Genomic DNA, 22,252 nt, shown 5'->3' on the forward strand with positions numbered 1-22,252 from the left:
GGATCCATAGTGATCCTTTATAGAACTGCGATTAGGCTTCTATTGGAATACTGTGCTCAGATTTGAACATGGGACCTGCATCCTCAAAATGAAAAAAAATTGGCTAATATGGTACAAACAACGAAAAAACTTCAGTTATATGGTAGGCTTGGAGAAACTGGGATTTTCAGACCAGGGCCATTTTAAGACTAGATTGGTTAATATTGCTCAATCATAAACACTTTTGCTTGATGTAACAAGAAACTGTTTCCAGTGGCAGAAGAATTTGTAATCAAAGAACACAGGTTTAAGTTGATTGGAAAAGAACTAGAGGCAATATGGGGGATTTTTCTTAAGCAGTTACTGTGATTTGGAGCGCACTGCCTAAAATGATAGTGAAAACCAATCATCACAGCAGTAACTTTGAAGTGCAAAAGGACTTGGGAGTCCTAGTTCAGATTTCTCTAAAGATTGATGTGGGTTCAGTTGGCAGTTAGGAAGGTGAATGCAGTGTTGGTATTCATTTTAAGACACTGAGAAAACAAGAGCAAAGATGTACTTCTAAGGCTGCATAAGACTCTGGTCAGACCACGTTTGGAATATTGTGAGCAGTTTTGGGGCCCATATCAAAGGAAAGATGTGCTGGCATTTGAGGAGGTCCAGAGGAGGCTTGCAAGAATGATCCTGCAGATAATGGGCTTATCATATAAGGAGTGGATGAGGACTCTGTATTTTGAGGAGGGATCTTTTTAAAGCTTGCAGAATACTGAGACGACTGAATAGACTTCATGTGGAGAGGATGTTTCCACTAGTAGAAGAGACCAGGACCTGAGGGCATAGCCTCAGAATGAAGGGACGAGTTGAGGATGAATTCCTTCACCCAGAGCGTGGTAAATCTGTGGAACTCGTCGCCACAGATTTGTGGAGGCCAATTGTTTGAGTGCATTTAAGACCAATTAGTAAGGGGAGAGAAGGTTATGTAGAGAAGACAGGAGAATGAAGTAGAAAAACGTATCAGCCCTGATCAAATGGAGGAGCTGGCTTAATGGCTGAATTGCCTAATTCTGCTCCTATATCTTATGGAATTAGATAATACTTGAAAGAGGTCAAATATTATAGAACAATGGAAAATGCAGGACAATGTTCCCCTTTAATTTTGTTTATGCACAGCCAGTTCTTCAGTGTGTGATGCCTTTAATTTTATTTTGTGGGGCTGTGAATACAGTATGGGGAGCAAATCCAACATTGTGCAGCTGATTGAATATGACAAATTAGCAGAAATATTAGAGTGGGACTAATGAATAGCTCTTTTAAAGAGCCACAATCTTCATGGTCCAAATGGCTTCCTGCATTTGTAACTTTTGTTTCTCTAAGACAGTAATTCAAAATATTTTTGTGTATAGTTTTTTGGCTGTCAGACCTTTTTATAAGAATGATGATATGCATTTCTGTTATAATCCAAATAATGTTTAGATTGCATTCTTATAGGTTGTGAAGATATTGTGATGGAGAGCATCTCCTTGGACACCTTGATTTCTATACTGAAATGGAGTTCACAGCCTTATGGATCTAAATGGGTTTATCGCCAGGCACTTAACTTCCTATGTGAGGAGTTCACTTCTGTCATGGTTTCAGATGTGTTCTTTGAACTCAGCAAGGACCATTTGCCTTCTGTCCTTCAGTCAGACTATTTGCAGGTATTGGGTTATGTCTTTTACAGCAAAAATTCAGTAAATTTATAGTTTGACAAAGTTAGTTGCCTAAATATACAAGCTCAGAGATTTCTTAGTAGAGTGAGTCCATCTGACTTGATTACCTGTGATTTGGCAATCTCATGGGTTAGAAAGAATCCATTATAGGAAATGGAAAACTGTGGCTGCTTGTTTACTCTGTCAAACATTAAACTGAACTTTATTTTCCAGATTGCTGTTCCTCATCTTGAACACAACAATTTACCCAATCTTAACTTAAAATCCAGTTTAAAATATTTTCAGGAATGTTTGTTACTTAACAAATGGGAGGATGCCTTTAAATGCACAAAATGTTAGACCTTATTTAAACATTAAACAATAAAGGACTCCTGTAAACTGATGAAGTACCTTACTAACGCAGTGCAAAAATGGCAAATGCCATTTAGAATTGCCTTTCCATTTAATTTAAATTTACTTTGGTTTTCAAAGCAAAAGAATATTAAAAGATTTGCTTGAAATTCAATTTATTCATTATGTAGCTTTCTGTAAACATAAAAGGAGTACTGTTTACATAAAGCCCATCCCTAAAGCATGCAGTGTGACTTCACACAGGCTACATTCAGTTCTTGCAAGGGGTGAGCATCAGAGATGACTGAAGCCTTTGTCCTGACTGCATTGAACTAGTCACTTTGCAGCAGAATTGAATAACGTTTCAAAATAAAACACAAATTACTTTTAATCATTAAGAGTCTGATTGAGAAATGTTTAGTGTTTCATATATTAAAAGACTCCAAATCAATTTGGCTGCACAATGATCTGATGTTCCATGAGCTTAATGCAAACTATAAGTTAGGATAGTCATTTTATAGAAGGAAGTTCATTTATCTACAGCAAATACAAGGAAGCTCTTCATAGTACAATGAAGGAACTACAGCCTGACAACATAACCACTAACAGTGAAAATCAAATCTGTAAGTTTGATGCTCCACCTTTTGAGAAAGGTATCATTCTCTTGCCTGCGTGGTACTGGTTCAGAATTGTAGTTTAATCTATTCCTGACCTATTTCTTGTTCCTCCTTTTATCCTTTGCTTTCTTTTTAAAAAAAGAAAAGCGACAAGAGAGCCCCTTAGTATTGTCACAGGACTTTGGCGCATTTTGTGTTCTCAAGGTGACAATGATACCATGTTTAACATTCTATTAAAATGTTAGTCTTCACAATCAGAATGGATGGAAATAAGTTTCGGCATCAGACATTTAAGTAAGTGCCACTGCTACTTCCTCCCTTTCCCCTAGCTAAGCTTTTCTCATAATCACCCACCCGTTACTATGCCAGTTTTGAACTTGTACCTTTCTTGAGTTTCTCTTCTACCTCTGCTCATGCCCTTTCCAAGCTCATCTTGTCCATGAACCCATGTCCTGTTTTCTAGACCTTTTTCTTGTTAAAACACTGCCTAACCTTTATTCCTGGCTTCCATGTTAACTGGTATCGTTGACAGGTTTCTCTGCTGAGGTTATGTCCCTATCTCCCATGAATTCTTGTTGTCAATGCTCTCTATTATCAACCAATCTGCAATTTCCTTAAGTCCTTGAATGCGGTGTTACCTCCAAAGTTCACCCGCTCCAATTGGGTTTCCATTCCTGCTACAATGCTGAAACTGCTCTTTGTGATACTAACTAAACAAGACTATACCCCCTCATCCTCTTCAATGTCAGTGCAGTTCTTGACACAATCAACCATGACATCCACTTCAACTTATGAGCTCTTATTTTTCATCTACATGTTGCCTGTCAGTGACATTGTGAAAACATAAGTTCAGTTCCAATATGTATGCTGCTGTCATCCACAACCTTTCTCACCTCTGCACTGTCTCTAACTTGTCAAAGTGCTTATCAGATATCCAGAATTGGATGAGCAGAAATTTCATCGAATTTACTATTAGGAAGGCGATGGGGCAGCACAGTGGCTTAGTGGTTAACACTGGCGCCTCACAGCACCAGGGACCCGGGTTGAATTCCAGCCTCAGGTGACTGTCTGTCTGTGTGGAGTTTGCGCATTCTCCTGTGCCTGCGTGGGTTTCCGCTGGCTGCTCCAGTTTCCTCCCACAGCCTAAAGATGTGCAAGTTAGGTGCTTTGGCCATGTTAAATTACCCAGTGTTCAGGGACGTGTAGGTTAGGTGTGTTAGGCATGGGAAATGCAGGGTTACAGGATAGAAGGATGGGCCTGGGTGGGATGCCCTTTGGAGGGTATACACACAGCGGAATGGCCTGTTTCAACACTATGGAATTCTATTTTTTTAAAAAAAGACTGAAGCCATTCCCAACACCGTCTTATTCCAAATGTTTTCCTGACAACTGCTTCAGGCTGAACTAGACAGGTTGCAATAAAAAAAGTAAGTGCTAGACAAACTTAATGTCTGGCAGCATCTGGGGAGTGAGAAAATTAATATTGAGTCCAGTATGATTGTTTGGGATATAAGCCTTTGACCACATATCTGTACTATTACCAAGACTGCTTATTTTCCCTTCCCTTAAAAAAGCCTACTCCTTCTTTGCCTCAGCACATCTGATGAAGCCTTCATCCATGCATTTGATTCTTGAGTATTCTGATGCAATCCTGTCAGGTGTTCCACATTCTACCATCTGCCAACTCAAGGCCATCTAACCTGCTGCTACCCATCTTCTAATTTACACTAAATTTAATTCACCCACCATCCTGTGCACACTGATCTACACTGGCCTCTTTTCTTTCATGGGATGTGATGCACTATCAAGGTCAGCATGTATTGACTATTTGTAATTGCCCTTGTATTAAGTGGCTTGCTGGGCTACTTAAGAAGGCAGTTAAGAGTCCACCAATGGCTGTGCATCTGGAATCTTGTGTAGGCTACATTGGGTAAAGGTAGTAGATTTCCTTCTCTAAAGGGTATTAGTGATAAGGGGGTCAGTTAGCTCAGTTGGCCGGATAGCTGATTTGAATTTCAGTGATGCCAACAGAGTAGGTTTCTCAACCTATCCTCTTGCCTGAGGCCTGGTGACCCTTAGGTTAAATGATCACCTGTCATCTGTTTCTAATGAGAGAGCAGACCTATGATCTAATAAAAGACTTGGTGATTTTATTAGTGATATTATGACACTAGCAGTTTCATGGCACCTTACTGGTACTAGCGTTATATTCCATATTGCTTAATTGATCAGATTCCACCAGCTCTCATGGTTGGATTGGAACCAATGTCCCAGAACATCAGGCTGAGCCTTTGGATTTCTAGTCCAGTGATATTACTGTTAAGCCATGGCCCCTCTCTTCTAGTTAAGTAGCACATGGATAGTGATTTCTTGGTCCCAAATCCCTCAATTATCCCTAGGAAAGCCATGCTGAATTTTCCCCATTACTTTGAGTGTTTCTAAGTGCCCAGCCATAACTTCTTTAATAATCAATTCTAACACCCGACCACAACACACCCTGAAGGACATTTTGCTTGCTATTTTTCAGCCTGATGTAACCTTTGCCGAATAGGATGAAGCCCATCAGGACCTGGGGGACGTCTTAACTTTTGGCTCAATGAGTTTGCTCAGTATTGTCTCCATGATTTCACCAAGCTCCTCCCTTCCACTTCCTGATTTATTGCTATTGCTGGGATTTTTTCTTTGTATCCTCTATAGTAAAGACAGATGAAAAATAAACTATTCATTTCATCTGCCATTTCCTTGCTGTATACTGTTAACTCCCTATTCTCGTACTATGGAGGACTAACACTCACTTTGCTTTTTTTAGATACCCATAGAAACTCTTCCTATCTGTACATTATATCCTTCTGATTGAATAATTAAGAATGTTGATTGCTGATTATGCTATGAATGCATCTAAAATGCATACAGTTTTTGATGGGTTTCTAATTGATATATTGGAGATCAACAGTTAAGTTTTTGGCATAACTTCAAGGTTCAAATTATACTTTATAGTTTTGTCTATTGCCCTTTTATGGGGGCACTAAAGTGTTATCAATGATTTTAGGTATAAGCAGTTGCCAAATGTGTATTCTATTAAAGCAATTCATGGTAATAATTAATTACTTCTGAATATCTTGTATCCTGTCAGTTTCTCTTCACATAATGATTCTAGATATTTTTATAAGAAAATTAAGAAAGTAACAATACTTGCATTTTATTTAAGGCTAGTGAACAAGATATCCTAAAGTACATGAGTAAGTGGGGAGAGCACCAACTGATCAAACAAATGGCAGAAAGAGGTGAGAATTGGTTTAGAAATTTTAAATCACTTTCTTATGCTTCTGGTTAACCAGATATTAACTAGTGTATTCTGGCAGCCATTGTGCAAAATCAGGAATTTTTAAAGATAAACACAAAATAAAACTTTCTAGACACTTAATTACTCCACAGCATCCTTAGTTGTTTTGAGATGATGTTACTGAAGTAAATTTTATAGTCAGTGTTTTATGCATGTTATTTACCCTAGTAAAACTGATTTAAATTAAATTCAAATGAACTTGTTTTCTATAGATTTTACATTTGAGCATAGTTTGAATTTAAGCTATACGACACTGAATTGTAAAACAAAAAACATGGTTCAGAATATGGTTTAAAGAAAAATGTATACTTAGATTTAAATGCACAAGTTTCAGTTCTGTAATGAGTCTGAAACGTATGTCTTTGGAAAAAGTAAATTGCAAGGTTATTTTTAAATAGAAATAAATAATGTTATGCCATGTAGTTGCATTTGTTTTACATAATTCCAGAATTATAACACCAAGTTTGTTTCCTACAAATGAATTCTTTATCTGTGGTTATTCATTTGCTTTTTAAAATGAACACCTCTCAATAACTAAAATACATAAGATATGAAAGTACTGGAGATTTTTCTTTAAAAACATACTCGTGTAAATTAAAGGTTGGGTGAGTCTTTTTGTTTCAATTTAGTCCTTATTTTGAAAGTAATCTCATTTAACATAAAGGACTTTGAAGCATGAAGCAAGTCCAATAACACACTGCAATATCTGACATTGTTGCAGAATTTTTATTTCTGCAGCTTTTTAAACAAATATTTTTGGTCTGAAATATATACATCTCAAATCTCTTGTTCAATCTGAAATGAACCCAACTCCATTTTGATACTACAATAAACTAAACTTTATGCAGTATTAGTTTTCAGTCTGTTGTGCAAGGTAACTGAGAGTGTGCAGAGGCAGTTCCTTAGTTCAATTTTGTTGTATAATCTGTTTCTCCAATCCTAGCCTTGTGAAAAATGCCTGTCTCCAAATTTTCTGCAGGGTCCCTTCACTTACAGGCTTGAGTTAAATGTATTTCTACATTCTCTCATCTTGAGTGAATCTCTATTAATACGGACCTTTCAACCTCTTGTGGTAATTTTAATGAGTATAGTGGTTAAGGATTAAGAATTGGGGAGGACTAATGAATTTGCTGACATAGCACTTTGTTAATGACTGGTGTGCATTTTAAATAAATAATATTCAACCGGTTAAAACTAGCCCTTCATCCTTTTGAATAATTATCAAAATCTCCATAAACCTGACCTCATCCAAAAAATCTTGGCTGAATTCTAGAGCACCAAGTCTAGTTTGTGCAATATCCCAGTATTCCTATAACCTATGTTAGCTCCTGGTTTGATGATGTCGTGATTTTTAGAATTCTTGCATTTTTGTTCAAATCCCTCTATAATCCCATTTCCCATCTCTGTAAACCCCTTCAAATCTGTTTAAAACTCTGTATGCCAATTCTGGCCTCCTGTGCGTTCTATCTTTTTGATCATCTGACCTAATATCTCCTTACTAGGCTGAGTGTCAAATATTGATTGATATTGCTGTTAATTGTCCTGGGATGCTTTTATCATATTCAAGATGCTGTATAAATGCAATTTGTTGATATATATTTTTCTTTTGTCTTCCATTCTTTGGAATGAAAAATTGTAATGATTTCTGTTAATGCTTTGTTTTTGGTTTAGAGCCAAATCTGCTGAGTGGAACTGCGCACAGTGTAAACAAGAGAGGTGTAAAGAGGCGTGATCTTGACCTAGAGGAACTGAAAGAGATCTTGTCCCCGTTGCTGTCTTATGTTCGCATAGATCATATCCTGCCCCAAAACAGCGAAGTTCTTAATGATGCTGTAGGTTTTAAGTTTATTTATTTTTGAAAAGAAAATATTGTGTTTGAATTCAAAAGGGTGCTCTGTCCCTTAATTATATAACTCAATTTATGATCCATCTAGTTCTTGGATTCGGCATGTGAGAGATCAAAGCCTCTTTTTTTTCAAGTGCCTATATCTGTGGTTCACTGTAACAAGACGTGAGCCATGTGGCTGTTGGTAGCACTCTGTACTTCAGTTGAATGCTTCTTCCTGCCCCTGTTTATTGTTGTTTTTTCATACTTTGATTCACAATACTGCCATTTGCCATTGCAAATCTATTTAATGGCAGCTGGACTATAAATGGGGAATGAATGTACTTGATGCAGGGCAGGTACATCTTTGGTTAGAGCTGCTATAATCAACAGATAGCAGTTGTGTAAAATGTGGTGATTAGTGCCAAGCCCATAATGACTTTTAATCTGGCTGGGAAAAGTTTCCTTTTTTTTTTTGCATCACTCCATGAAATAGAGCTTTACTTCTTATTCAGTCTAAGAGAGCGCTGTAGGTGCAAGAGGACAACATAATTGCATATCTTGTTCCATTTGGTGAGGTTTATATAGCAAAGCCAGGAGTTGTAAACCAATTGAGATGCTGATGCCATTCAACGATATCATTTTTGCTGTTTAGATAAAGAGAGGACTGATTAGCACGCCACCATCAGATATGCTGCCAACAGCAGAAAGTGGAAAATCTCATGCTTGGATACGTCAGAAGAATGCTGGAATATATGTGAAGCCTCGTTTATTTGCACCATATGTAGAGGAGGCAAAGGTACAGTTTGTTTTTTTTAAATAAAAGTAAATCTTATTCCAAAACTGGAAAGATGTTTCTATTAAACACTGATGTGGAGATGCAAGTGTTGGGCTGAGGTGGACAAAGTAAGAAGTCACATGACATCAGATTATAGTCTAACAGCTTCGTTTGAAATCACAAGCTTTTGGGGCACTGCTCCTTCATCAGGTGAAATGGAGGGAAGTCCACAGGCAGAGAGATCAATGGGCAGAGATCAAAAGATCATAAATGGTGTGAATGGAGTGTGGAATAATAAGTCTCTAGAGGTGATCAGAAGTGTCAGACGGTGTGAGTAAAGTATCAACAGCTCAATAGTAAGTGAAGGGGATGATCGATAATTCAATTAATTGAAGCAGAGAGATAATTAAAATAAGATGGTGTTGGAGTCAAACCAAACGCCTGGCATAACATGCTGAGGGTCTAACCAAAGTAACAAATAATCCAAAACAGTACAAACTAAGGTAGAGAGATCATAACAAGTTATCAAGGTGATGGCGTTAAAACAGGACAGCAAGAAGATTTTACAGATACAGGACAGTGTGGTGGGGTCACACGTAACGCGTCATGAAGTCAAGGTCACAGTTGAGGCCGTCTTCATGGGTGTGGAATTTGGCTATCTGTTTCTGCTCAGTGATTCAATAATCGCCGAGCGGAAACTGAGCCAAATTCCGTACCCGTGAACGTGGGATCAATTGTGATCTTGGGTTCATGACACACTACATGCAACCCCACCATACCGTTACTGTATCTGTAAAATCTTCTTACTGTCCTGTTTTAATGCCATCACCTTGATAACTTACGATCTCTCTACCTTTAATTTAGTTTGTAGTGTTTTGGATTATTTGTTACTTTGGTTAGACCATCAGCACGTTATTCTAGCTGTTTGGTTTGTCTCCAGCACCACCTTAATTTTTTTTGTAATGATCTCTCTGTCTGAATTAGTTGGATCATAGATCATGCCCTTCACTTACTGTTGACACTTTATTCATACCATCTGACACTTCTGATCACCTGCAGAGACTTATTAAATGCTCCACTCACACCATTTGTATGATCTTTTGATCTCTCTGCATATAAGTTCTGTGCCTGTATGCTTTTCTTCACTTCATCTGAGCAAGGGGCAGCGCTTTGAAAGCTTGTGATTTCAAATAAACCTGTTGGACTACACCTGGTGTTGTGTGACTATTAAACGCAATGTACTCTACAATTTAGTATCCCCCATATGAACTAATATTAAATAAATATAAACTATACTTTGTTTTTTCATATTTGACTGAAGTATCGTAATCACTTCATAACCATACGCTGGTGAAAATTTAGAATAATCTCCATAAGGAGTGCATTATCTTGCCTGGACTTTGACAACTTTTATAGCTCACATTTGGCACTCTGCCACATCTTCTGTCCACTTAATTAGAAGATGTTATTTCTCAGTTAATCCTGCTGGGGTCATGTGTTTTGTACAAGACAGTTTATTAGATTAACTGCTTGTGAAATCTGCCAATGGCACAGTAACATGTCTTGAGTGAGCTTGAAATATATATTGTTATAAGACCTGAAATAACACAAATTTGAGGTTTGAATTTAAATTTTAAAACAACAGTTTGGTTTTTAATTTTGGTTACACCAATTTTCATTGTAAACTTCTGATTTGTAATAATGACCTCTTCATTTATCTCACTGTTTGAAAATGGGAAAGCCTAAATAAGTGGCAGGAAAAAGTAAACATGCAACTAAGTAAAGGATTGGGTCTGTATTTGAATCAAATGTTATTGCATTCAAAGCACTTAATTGCAACCTTTTTTCAGTTTGGCACAAATGTCAAGTAATACTTCGATATTCTGTTTTCTATATCAGATTTGAACTCTTGAATTCCATCTTGTCAGCTACAGACTTTCTCTGTCTTTATACAGTTCAATTGACTCCATCTTTGCAGTTTGTTTGTCTCCATTCATTGACATTAATTTGGATGCATTAAGTTGTTTGTCTCGGGCAGTTACCGTACACAGTTTTATCTAGCAGTTGTCTGATCTGCAACATTTTCCTTGATTATAGTGGGTCATTTTAATTTTGCAGAGTAAAGATATAAGTAAGACAGTTACCTGAGTAGAATGTTACCTTTCAGAAATCTTCTTGTATAAATACTTCAGGGATGTGCTGCACTCTATTTAGTTATAGAGTCATACAACATGGAAACAGATCCCTCGGTCCAACTAGAGCTTGCCAAACTAAACTAGAGCCTGCCAACCATCTTGCCAAACTAAACTAGTCCATGATGTCTGTGTTTGGCCCATATCCCTCCAAATCTTCCTATTCATGAATTTTTCCAAATGCCTTTTAAATGTTGTAACCATACCTGCAACAACCACTTCCTCCAGCAGTTCGTTCCACATATGAGCCACACTGAAAAAAGGTTGGCCCTCATCCCTTTCAAATTTTTTCTTCTCATGTTAAAATTATGCTACCTAGTTTTGAATTTCCCCACCCTAGGGAAAAGACCCTTGCTATTCACCATATCTATGCCTGTCATGATTTTATAAACTTCTATTAGGTCACCCCTCAACTTCCTAGCTCCAGTGGGAAAAGTCCCAGCCTACCCTTATAATGCAAACCCTCCAATCCTGGCAATATCCTGCTAAATGTTTCCTGAAGCCTCTACAATTTAGTAATATCCTTCCCATAACGGTGACGAGATTCTGTACACAGAAGAGGCCTCCACGTCCTCTACAACAGCAACATGACATTCCAACAGCTATACTCCAAGGTCTGAGCAATGAAGCGTGCTAAACTCCTTCTTAACCACTGTCTACACATGACACAAATTTCAAATAACTATGTACCTGAACCCCCAAGTCTCTGTTCTACAACATTAAGCAGGGCCCTATCATTAATTGTATAATTGTTTGTTTGTTTGTTTTACCAAAATGCAATATCTCGCATTTATCCAAGTTAAACCCCATCTGCCACTCCTCAGCTCTTTGACCCAATTGATCAAGATCTCTTTGTAATCTTAGATAAACGTCTTCACTGTCCACTACACCACCAAGTTTGGTGTCATCTGCAATATTATTACCCATGTCTTCTAAAGTCCCATTCACATCATTTACATATGACAAACAAAAGTGATCCCTGTGGAACACTGCTGATCACGGGCCCCCAGTTCTCAAAACAAACCTCTACTGCTGTTTCCTACCATTAAGCCACTTTTGTATCTAATTGGCAAGCTCACCCTGAATCCCATGTGATCTAACTTTACTAATTAGTTTACCATGTGGCACTTTTGTTTGAGGACTTTACTAAAGCCTTTGACAGTGTCTGTCACTCTGCCCTCATCAGTCTTTTTGGTTACCTCCTCAAAGCACGCAAACAAGTTTGTGAGACACAATTTCCCTTGCACAAAGCCGTGCTGACTATCCGTAATCAGTCCTTCCTCTCCAAATGCATGTAAATCCTATCTTTCGGAACCACCTCCAACAACTTACCCACCACAGTTTGTGTATGCCTAGTAGCATGTATGATGAAGTGAAAGTTTTGGCAAGTGTAATTCATTGATCAATACTAGCTTTCTTTAAATATTGACACTAATGCATAGTCAACAGTATTAATTTAACATTGATGTTTACTGAGTAAAACAATGGACTTTGGCAGAAAGTAATTTGAATAATTTTAAATCCTAATAAAATGAGGCAATCCCTTTAGAATTCTTTACCATGAGTGTTGTGGAAGCTGAGTTGAATATATTCAGGAACAAAAAGTTGCTGGAAAAGGTCAGCAGGTCCGGCAGCCTCTGTGAAGGTAAAAGCAGAGTTAATGTTTCGGGTCTGGTGACCCTTCCCCAGAACTATATTCGGGGCTGAGTTAGTCAGATTTTCGACTTACAAAGTGATCTATGGATATGGGAGAGCAGCTGGGAAAGTAGAGTTAAGACTACTGTCAATTCAACTAAATCTTCTAGATGGCAGAGACATATTTAGTGGGCTGAATGGCCTCTCACTCCTGTTTCTTACGATCTTATGATTTTTAAAAAATAATTTCATGGGATGAGGGTGTCACTGGCTAGGCAGCATTTATTGCCCATCCCTAATTGAGTCAACCACATTGCTGTGGGTCTGGAGTCACGTGTAGGCCAGACCAGGTAAGGATGGCAGTTTCCTTCCCTAAAGGACATTAGTGAACCAGATGGGTTTTTCCAACAAATGTTGGAGATCACAGTGGGTCAGACAGCATCTGTGGAGACAAAGCAAGTTAATGTTTGAGTCTAGATCTCCAGCATGTTGTTTTCTGTACAGATTCCAGCATCTGCAGTAATTTACTTCTCCAATCTTATGATGTTGTTTGGCTGTAAATTTGTGACTTGTAGTGGTAGCATGAGAAGATTTGTGTTGCTAATTTTTCACATGCTATCAATTTGTTTTAACAATAAGCAAAACTGATGGCTTAAGCATTACTTCAGTTAGGATAGGAAATATTAATAGCCCGCTGTTGGTTTTTGGGCACTGCTGGTAAAAACTGTATGTTCCCCTAAAATGAGAAGTGGCTTTTGGCAGGAGGGCTTGGAGTTCCACAGCTAGTAAAATGTTACTCCTCATCTGAACAGCCTTTAGCGTTAAGTTGATGAACTTCATTATGAAGTATTAAGATTAGCCCCATTTTCCAGCAAAACTAATAATTATAAACTTCTCTGAAAACAAATGATGCTTTTTAATTGTCCATCCTTCTGTTAAATTTCTAAACTATAACATATAATGGAAAGATGTCAAAACTTGCATCATATCACCACTTCCACTTTAGAAGTTTAGCAACTTTGTTGCAAGAAGAAAAGAAAGAGACAATCCCTGTCCATGTGTGATTGATTGTTGCATGAACTTTTGTTCTCAGGCTGTTTTGGATGAAATGATGGTTGAACAAACTGATCTTGTGCGACTGCGCATGGTTCGCATGTCGAATGTACCAGACACACTGTACATGGTGAACAGTGCAGTACCACAGTGTTGTCATTTAATCAGCCACCAGCCAATAGGTACACCATCCAATCCTCCTACGATCATTGCCAATGAAATACCTGGTGAGTGGTGCATGTTTTGTGGTTTACTTGCAGCATGTTTTGACTTAATGTGGACTTTCAAGGCGGCAATTGGTTTCCTCTCTTTCTCTTACCACCACCCTCCCCTCACGAATGAATCCCCACCCCATTGAAATGACCTATATACTTGCACAGCATTTGAGAAATCTGATATACTAACAATCATTTGGCCTCTGCATAAGACGAAATATATTATCTAATTTCATCTCCATGCCATTAATGGCCCAAGCATTTAGCACCCTGTTTTCATGTTTAAAAAAAAATTTGTGCCCCTTAAGTTTGTTTCTTGCTCCTAGTCCTGGTGAGCAGAAAATGAAAAGCTTTAACTTTGCGTCCAGTTTTAACAATTTTTTTTTGTGTAATAATAAAGAGCATTTTCAGACAATTAACATGCCTCTAGCATAATTCAGGATGCACTGAAAGTAAAATCTTTAATTTGCGTTGGCCCATTGGGTTATACCTGTTGTACTTGTGTTGGTTTGTAGCCCTGGAAGACGATCTTATTATCTTGCTTAAATAATGCAGAATTCTAAGTTTGAATTTTAGCTTTTATGGAGAAGTGACTCCAGTAAACTGGCTTTTTTTTTCTTGGGTTTTGTTTTTTTTTGTCCCTGTATAATAATTCAGCGCAGTTTGGTCACAAGGCTTCATGAAAATCCTATTGTATATGAGTGAATTTAAAGAAATTAGAGTTATACTTAAAGTAAGAGAGAAGCTGATACCATTTAATTAATGAAGGTATGTATGGCAGACCTAAGTCTGTAAGAGTTATATAGCCTCAATATCTTCCCTACAAGAGGCTGATACGTAAATGGTGACCGCTTGAGTGAGGCACGGCTCTCGAACCCGGAGACAAAGTACATCTTGACATTTTTTAAAAATTCGTCACCCATGTTTCTATTCCCCTATAAAATGTCTATAAATACAAAATTTCTTGCAAAGTATTTATTAAATAAATAAACATTACTTTACAGTCCCTCCATTGAATATGGTGAAAGATATGATCAGGCGTCTGCAGGAACTTAGACACACTGATCAGGTCCAGCGTGCATATGCATTGAATTGTGGAGAAGGAGCAACTGTTAGCTACGAAATTCAGATTCGGGTGTTGAGGGAATTTAACCTCCCCGATGCTGCTGTTGAGCTGCTTCAGGTATGTGAAATGTTACTGACCCTATAAATAATGTAATTGATCAGTGCAGACTAAAACTGATTTAAGAGTCAATTTATGTTCAAGAAGGTACAACTGTGCTTTCAGAAAACTATTAAGCAATGTCTTGCATAGTTGGTTTCTGACCAAAGCAATTTGCTGTAATATAACTAGCTAGGCAAGATTTACTAAATCACTTTTGAATTGTTTAGGCTGCAATTAAAATTATTAATCTGCAGATTAGAATTTTTCTTACTGTTAATACTCCAGAGTTTTTTTAAAACCAGTAGATGTTTATACAGTATTCTGTAAATATAGGTATGGAAGGATAGCTCTGATAATGAATTATGTTTACTCTCCACAGAATCCTCATAAATTCTTTCCTCATGAACGATTTGGTGATGAGAGTCCACTGCTGGGTCTTCGGCAGCACAACCACTGTAGAATAAATAGCTCACCATCTGCAGAGTATAGTGATATTGAACCTTGTGCTGCATTCCATCCAACTTTACCACCACCACTACCACCATATCAGCCTCCTGCTCCCCCAGCTCATGAGAAACACAAGGTAGATTGGAGGCAAAGGCTGCCGGGCCAATTGTCATCCCGCTCCTTGTCATACCCTTGTAACCGTTCTATGCTATATCCTGTGATAGCTTCCAGGCCTGTTTATCCATCTGGCGGTAAAGTAATGCCTCCTGATTGCACCAACTCTTCTGGATTGGTTCGGATAGCACCAGAGCTGACAGTAAGTTCTGCCTTCCCGATATTAGATTAGTAATAAAATGTGAGAGAGTTTGTGCCTTTCTTTACAATTTTTGGCCTAGATTTTAGAATCTAAAATGGGGTATTACTATATTTCTACTGAGAGTTCATTTTAATCAGTTATTGACAAGCAGTCAATGAGATCAAATAGTGCCTTTCTTTTCCCTTTTAGACTTCAGTAGCAGATAGCCTCAGTCAGCTGCTGCTGTTCAATAAATTGAGCATTTATTTTGAACTTGTCAAAACCACATTAGTTTGTTTCCTATTTTGTATTACAGTACAATAAGAGTACATTTCACAGTGCATGCTAGAAAACTGTTAATTTTTCATGAAATTTGTGTTTCAAATAACTAGTAAACCTGGGACTGATTTTTGCATATTCTGGTCCCAATGTGCGTGTTGCACTTTTGTACCAATGCTACTGATTTCTATAATTTCAGTAGTTCTGCAGAGCAAGTTTGCAGACTTGTGCATTGATTGTTCAACCTGTTGGAAGATTGTTCAAGCTTCCATGAAATGAAGCTGCATACCAGGTGCCTCGTCCTGTTTGATCACCTGTTTTTAATTTTTTTTCTCTTGTGTTCTTATTTGTGAGCAAAGAAAATTGTTCCGGTGCCTTTGAGAAAATGTATTGGACATTAGCAAATGCTGTAGGCAAGATCCCTATTTTATTTTAATAATGAAACATCTGAACCCTGCAGAACTGGCTGTAACTGATCTCCTTTCAAAATATGATTTTTTTTTTTTAAAAATCTAATTGTTTAATTTGAATGACTATTCACCTTGAGAGAATTGTTTCTCCTATTGATGGAGAATGTTGATGTGATCTTAGTCCAGGCATCAGTTTGATTGTAAGAGTAGGAAAAAGCACAAGGATGTTGTCAAGAGGACTCCCTGCTAACGATTACCTGAGAATGTTTAGTTGTCCATTGCTTTTGTGTTTTTTGGTTCCAACTGAGATGCTTTTAATACAAACACTTTAATAAGATTTCATATTTAATCTAATTTATTCAAAATATTTTGCATGTTGGTAAATAGCTGACAAATTATGTTCGGTAGATTTGTGGTCTCGTTTATAAAGCTATGGAGTTAGAAATTCTACACTTGTTTCATTTTATAAATGTCTTTTTTAAAAAAATTCTCCTAGAATACTGAAGGTACCTTAAATGAACTAATGCCAGACATTGCGATGGGTGTGACGTCCTTGAGTAATCTATCACTGAAGGATAGAAGGTTTCCAGAAGTGAGTCTGAATGCTGAAATAAACCAAATGGCTTCAGATTCTGCATCATTTCCACGTCCTACTCCATATATACACAATAGGCATACACACAGTACGAGGAGGAAACCTGACCTGAAAGTGGAGTATCCAGATCTGTATGACTTCTCTTCCAGCACAGCTTACCGATCATGCACTCCAGGAACCAGCAGACGTACGCCAGCTTCTGCACAAGGAACATTTTTGGGTCCAGACTTGTACAGTCACAATAGGCCAGCAGCAGCAAGTTTCAAAATGACCTCACTTTGCAATGAAACCTCGAGTAAACCAGAAGAACCACTGAGAGAATACTTGCTGCCTCCCGAAGTTCATCAGCCCCGACCCAGTGACCCACCGTACTTTGATTTCTTGGAGCAGCCTCCACACCGGTTGGACTTGGCACTTTTACAGGAGTCTAGTGGAGGGTCTCTGCATACTAGAAGTAGGGGTTTAATGGAGACAGATCTAACCTATGGCCTAACGGCAAGTCGAGCTTTGCGTGTGCCTTGTAGTTCTGAGAATCATGAGGCTAGCTACAACAGAAGGTCATCTGATGATGGCATGCTGGAGCCAGGAGTCAGTGTCCAGCCCCACAGAACCATTCAGAATAGGGAAGATACATTAAGCCGAGAAAGGAGATCACCAAGCAGACCTGATCTTCCATACAAAAAATCTGCTCTTTAGTGATGACAGTGATCTAGTCTACGTTTTCTTCAGATGACTGCATTATTAACTTTGCTTTCATAATGTTTCGTATATATAACATTTCTACCTTGATCTGAACTGTTTCTAGATGGTTTTCTATGACTTTTGTGATATCTTGAAGACCATGTCTTGCACCAGTATTTTCATTCTTTCTAATGTTTAAATAGTCTGCTTAATCGAGTTTACCATTTTGAGAAAAAAATGCTTGATCTGTTACCTCCTTTTTACAGGTTTGTTTAAAAATGTGGATGTATTTTGTGTATTGAATTAAGGCTTTGTGATATTTAATGGTGAGCTGTATGTCTGAAAAGTATTCTGATACCAGTTGATGTATTTTCTCATTTTTGAGAAAGTTTATAGTCTTATTTAGAATGGATGGTATTCTTTTGAAGTATATTCTAGGCATTGGAATACACTTACAAGGGAAGATTACCTGTATTCCACTGGCCCACTGCCTGTATTGAGAGAGAGCACAGATCCTAGTCAATCTGAATCTGTAGTCTTAATCTTGGGACAATCAGATTGCTGTGACAATCGGTTTATAAGATTAATGTTTTAATATATGGAGAGAAGCTGAATCCCAAAGGCAGAAATCCTAGCAACACAGATAAAGTAGCTAGAGTTCCATCCAAAACTGCTGCCATATCTTTCGCCTTGTGTTGATCTGTGGCAGATTATGTGAAACCTCTTTGGCCTTTCTCCTCATTTGATTAGGCAGCTGCTTCTCAAAGTTTTGAATGATATGTTGGTCTCTGAAATTGTGTACTTTGAAGTATTGGAATCAATCAACTATTGAAGTGAATAGTTAGAATCTGAGGTCTGTTATATTTTAAATTTATTATATTTTCCCTTGCTGCAACCAGGTAGACTTTGCACATTGCACATATTTGGGCTGTATTACTCCCTTGTTGAGGGACTTTTCAGTTGTCCAGCATGTGATGAGCTTCAGGCTCAATTCCCAGGTGAGTCAAATCCAATGCTTTTCTCAGTTTTCAAAGACTTATGTCATCTGTTTGAAGGGGAAATGGTGTTACACTAACCCTAGATAGAAGGTGAAAGGATGTAGGGAGTTGAGATTATTCTTTTTAGCTGTAGCAAATATATGGATTCAAAGAAAAATTGCAGATAGAAACTTTAAGTAGCTAATAAGCTGCAACAAGCTCCATAGAACTAGTGTTTTAGTTGTAATCTGGTTGTGGTATTTTTAAAATATTATTTGTAGTATAAAACTGGATTGACAGTTGTGCACAGATGTTTACTTTTATTTTTGTTTTTCCTGTTCAGTTTTTTTTGTTCGCATGATCAGAATTGGAAGTAAAATGGGAAGAGACAGGATAGTGTGAGTGATTAACTGACTGACTGCCAGTTTCCAATGCAAAGCATGGGTAATAGAAGAACTGATCTCTTCACTGCTACTATGCAATCTAATCATCTGTCTCTAGTGGTACTGCAATCAAAATGATCTGTTAAGATTTAAAACTTGAGAGCTGCAATATAATCATGAAGGTTTGTTCCTGATGAGCAACTTTTAAGTGAATTTCAGCTGTTGTAGAACTCCCTGCTCTGAGTTATTAGGTTGTGAGATTTGCTTTCCAGAAACTTGAGCATAAAATTGAGGGGCTCTGGCTGAGATATTTATTAAACAGAGGCCTTGCTTGCTTGCTTTCTCAGGTGGAGATAGAAGATCCTAAGGCACTATTTTGAAGAGCAGCAGGGAAATTCTCCCCAGCATCCTGACCAATATTTATTCCCTAACCAACATCGCAGAATAGATTCTTTAGATAATATTGCATTGTTCCTTTTGTGGAGCCTAGCTGAATACAAATTGACCGCTGCAATTCCGACATTACAGCAATGACTACACTTCAAAAGTACTTCATTAGCTTAGGGATGTCCTGAGGTTATGAAAGGCACAACAGGTGCATGGAAACATTGCTTTCAGGGAAAGGGGGGAGAAAAACAATCTTGTCTATCTCAAATTACACTAGGCAAGTGTATTGTTTCCAGATGTACCTTTAGTTTTAAATAAGATTTTACTGGATTAAGCAAATGCTTGAACATTTGAGCAAAACTAAGCTGTTTTTAAAAGAAATTGTTGCTTCTGCTCAGCAATTTTTCAAATGTTTCTTCAAAATTGTAAAAATGTTACATGCCTGGAATCTGTCTCATCCTTAAATATAGAATAATCTAACTGTCCCAGTATACAGCACGGTATCTCAAAGCTGCCTGAACTGCTGCTACTTTTTTATATTGTTCTGATGAGCTGTGTATCATCTTTGCTTTCCCTACCACCCACCAAATGCATGCTCTTAAATTGCTGTGATTTACCAATTTAACTTTGGTTGAATGTTAGACTTATACAAAATCTTGGAATCTCTTTAAAGATGAAGTTTTGGTGTTTGATAGCAAAAGATTTCTAAAACTTGCATTTAGTGTTAATCCTTTCATGATTTGTTTTCGATTCTTCTGATCGAAGCTGTTACTGGGATACAGTGAAGTGCCTTCTATACTAAAGGCTCAAGTATCAGTAATGTTGATCAAATGTCCTATGCAAGTGTTTTCTACAAACCGCATAACCATCTTTGTAGATTCTACTATGCTTCAGTGTATATAATGTTTTTAAAGAGACTATTTTTATTTTAGCATCTTAGTAAGATTATTATTGCTTAATAAGATGCATCTCCCTATCAAGTATCATGGTAGTTGTACAGAATCTGATCTATTTTTCTACTATTCGGGGGGAGAGAAAAGCATGTAACAAATTCTACATTGCCATAAGTGGTGTTTCAAATAAATGGTCTATAGAATGTCTCATTCATTTTTTGAATTGTAAAACTGGTTAATATGGTGTGAAATATCCAGTTTTAAATTAATCACTATGCTGCAAAGTAGTTTACCAGGAGACTGCTGCAAGACCTGCAAAAAGATAATTGAACCAGAAGTTACACAGTAACTAAGGAATCAAGTTCTATGTAGCAATATAAAGCACATTGCCACTAAATTTTCACCTTAAAAACTAATGCTCATAATTGAATTGTATATCAAATCCAGCTCAAATGATCACATTAGCTTTCATAAAGTTACTGTTCAATATCTTGCCCCATCTAAACCTTCTGCACTAGCTCTGGCCTCATTTATTTACTTTTTATATTTCTGTTTGCAAGGTAGAATTTCTTCTAAAACCTGTCTTCAAACTCTTTTCTCCCCCATGACCGTGAAGTGTTTTCCTCATACCTTGTTCAAACAAAGACATTTATCCCTAAATGGTAACAGTCCTGAAAAAAGTTAAAGGGCCTTCTCTAAATCTAGCATTGAGGAATGACTGAAGAAGTTCAAAATATTAGAATGAGGAATTTGGGCTTTATAGTAATCAGTTAGGTAGCAAAGTAACCGAGTTTTATTGCTGTTTCTCTTCTCATAGTAAATATTTAATTACAAAATAAATCTGCTAAGACCTTTCACTCAGCTATACAGATTGAGTTGGGGAAGCTGCAGTAAAATGTTTAAAGTGTTTATTGAAGCAAAGCCATTAGACAATGCAAAAAAACCAAGTCCATGTTTCAATTATAACCTGCACAGACTGTGGAAACAAAATGCATTTAAACTAAGCACTTTATAGAACATTGTTTTAGCTTAAGTACAAAATTGTTCAGGTGATGACTAAATGAAGATCCAGATTTCCACCTGACATCAATGTTGGTTTTGTCCACCGGCAGTCGTATACCTAGACATACTCCTTTATAACTTGATAAAGCACATATAGAATGGAATATTGGCATTAGTTTATTTTAAAAGCCACATTGAAATATTATCTGGACCAAGGGATCCTTGACATTAAAGCACTTGATACCTTCCTAAACCAGAAGGATTTAAAGTGTCTGCTTCATGACAATCTTTTGGTTGCTGGATTCGCTTACACCACCACTGTACTCAAAAGGTCCTATCCAATATTAACAATTTTTTCAATTTCTAAATTATGCACATTTAAGTTTTAGCTTGCTGAATCATTCCTCCTCCCAGCAACACTGGAGGCATTGGACAAAATTAGGTAAGTTTTGACGCTTGCATATCATTTTATATTCAACATCTATCATGCTGCAGCTGTCGAAGTTGACGAGTTACCTAGCTAATTGGGAGGGAGTACAGATGACCCAAGGAACGGGCCCGGTCGTGTCCTAAACTGTCCAATGTTTATTATGGGCATCGCTGTTTTAAAAAGTTTAAAATCACAATGCATATATTGTAGGAGCCATTAATTTCAATTAGAAAATCCAGTTATGCATAGCTGGATATTCCTCACTACAAAATGTGCACTAGTATTAAATTCTCTACTAATGCTGCTGCATATTGAATAAGTTTCTCTGCCTTAGAAGTGAACCTCACGAAACATGGGCAAAAGAAAAACAGGGTCAACTAATTTTAATTGCTATTGTTGGAAAAAACTGAGCAATTGATGATTTCTGCTTTAACTGCAGAAGTACTGCATTCCATCCACCCGCCGTCGCTTCTTTGACTGAAGTTCTTCAAAGAAATGCTGTATATCTTCACTTGTGACTACCTATTGGATGTAAAAATAGGACCAGTGAATGATTAACTTTCCTTGAAACAGATTTCAGCTTTTGAAGTTAGGACAGCATTAATATTTTTACTTTCACAACTAAATGGTTT

The 22,252-nt window shown here is 37.4% G+C and overlaps 2 protein-coding genes across 5 annotated transcripts in view; one reads left to right on the forward strand and one right to left on the reverse strand.

Moving 5' to 3' along the window:
• Window positions 1-20,391, forward strand: part of btbd7 (BTB (POZ) domain containing 7) — a 44,906-nt gene extending 24,515 nt beyond the window's left edge. For 3 of the 4 annotated variants that reach the window (XM_048599950.1, XM_048599952.1, XM_048599953.1), the window contains 8 exons: window positions 1,468-1,676; window positions 5,844-5,919; window positions 7,650-7,810; window positions 8,459-8,602; window positions 13,502-13,688; window positions 14,681-14,859; window positions 15,221-15,604; window positions 16,769-20,391. In XM_048599950.1, the coding sequence (XP_048455907.1) occupies window positions 1,468-1,676; window positions 5,844-5,919; window positions 7,650-7,810; window positions 8,459-8,602; window positions 13,502-13,688; window positions 14,681-14,859; window positions 15,221-15,604; window positions 16,769-17,563 (2,135 nt within the window). In that variant the 3' untranslated portion in view covers window positions 17,564-20,391. The remainder of the gene's footprint in view (window positions 1-1,467; window positions 1,677-5,843; window positions 5,920-7,649; window positions 7,811-8,458; window positions 8,603-13,501; window positions 13,689-14,680; window positions 14,860-15,220; window positions 15,605-16,768) is intronic. The other variant, XM_048599954.1, reaches the window with a different exon arrangement.
• A 688-nt stretch (window positions 20,392-21,079) lies between these two features.
• Window positions 21,080-22,252, reverse strand: part of ubr7 (ubiquitin protein ligase E3 component n-recognin 7) — a 32,769-nt gene continuing 31,596 nt past the window's right edge. The window contains exon 11 of the mRNA XM_020528891.2: window positions 21,080-22,142. Coding sequence (XP_020384480.1) covers window positions 22,050-22,142 — 93 coding nt within the window. The 3' untranslated portion in view covers window positions 21,080-22,049. The remainder of the gene's footprint in view (window positions 22,143-22,252) is intronic.

The sequence above is a fragment of the Rhincodon typus genome, chromosome 8 (genome assembly GCF_021869965.1).
Source record: "Rhincodon typus isolate 14 chromosome 8, sRhiTyp1.1, whole genome shotgun sequence".
Taxonomy (NCBI): Eukaryota; Metazoa; Chordata; class Chondrichthyes; order Orectolobiformes; family Rhincodontidae; genus Rhincodon; species Rhincodon typus.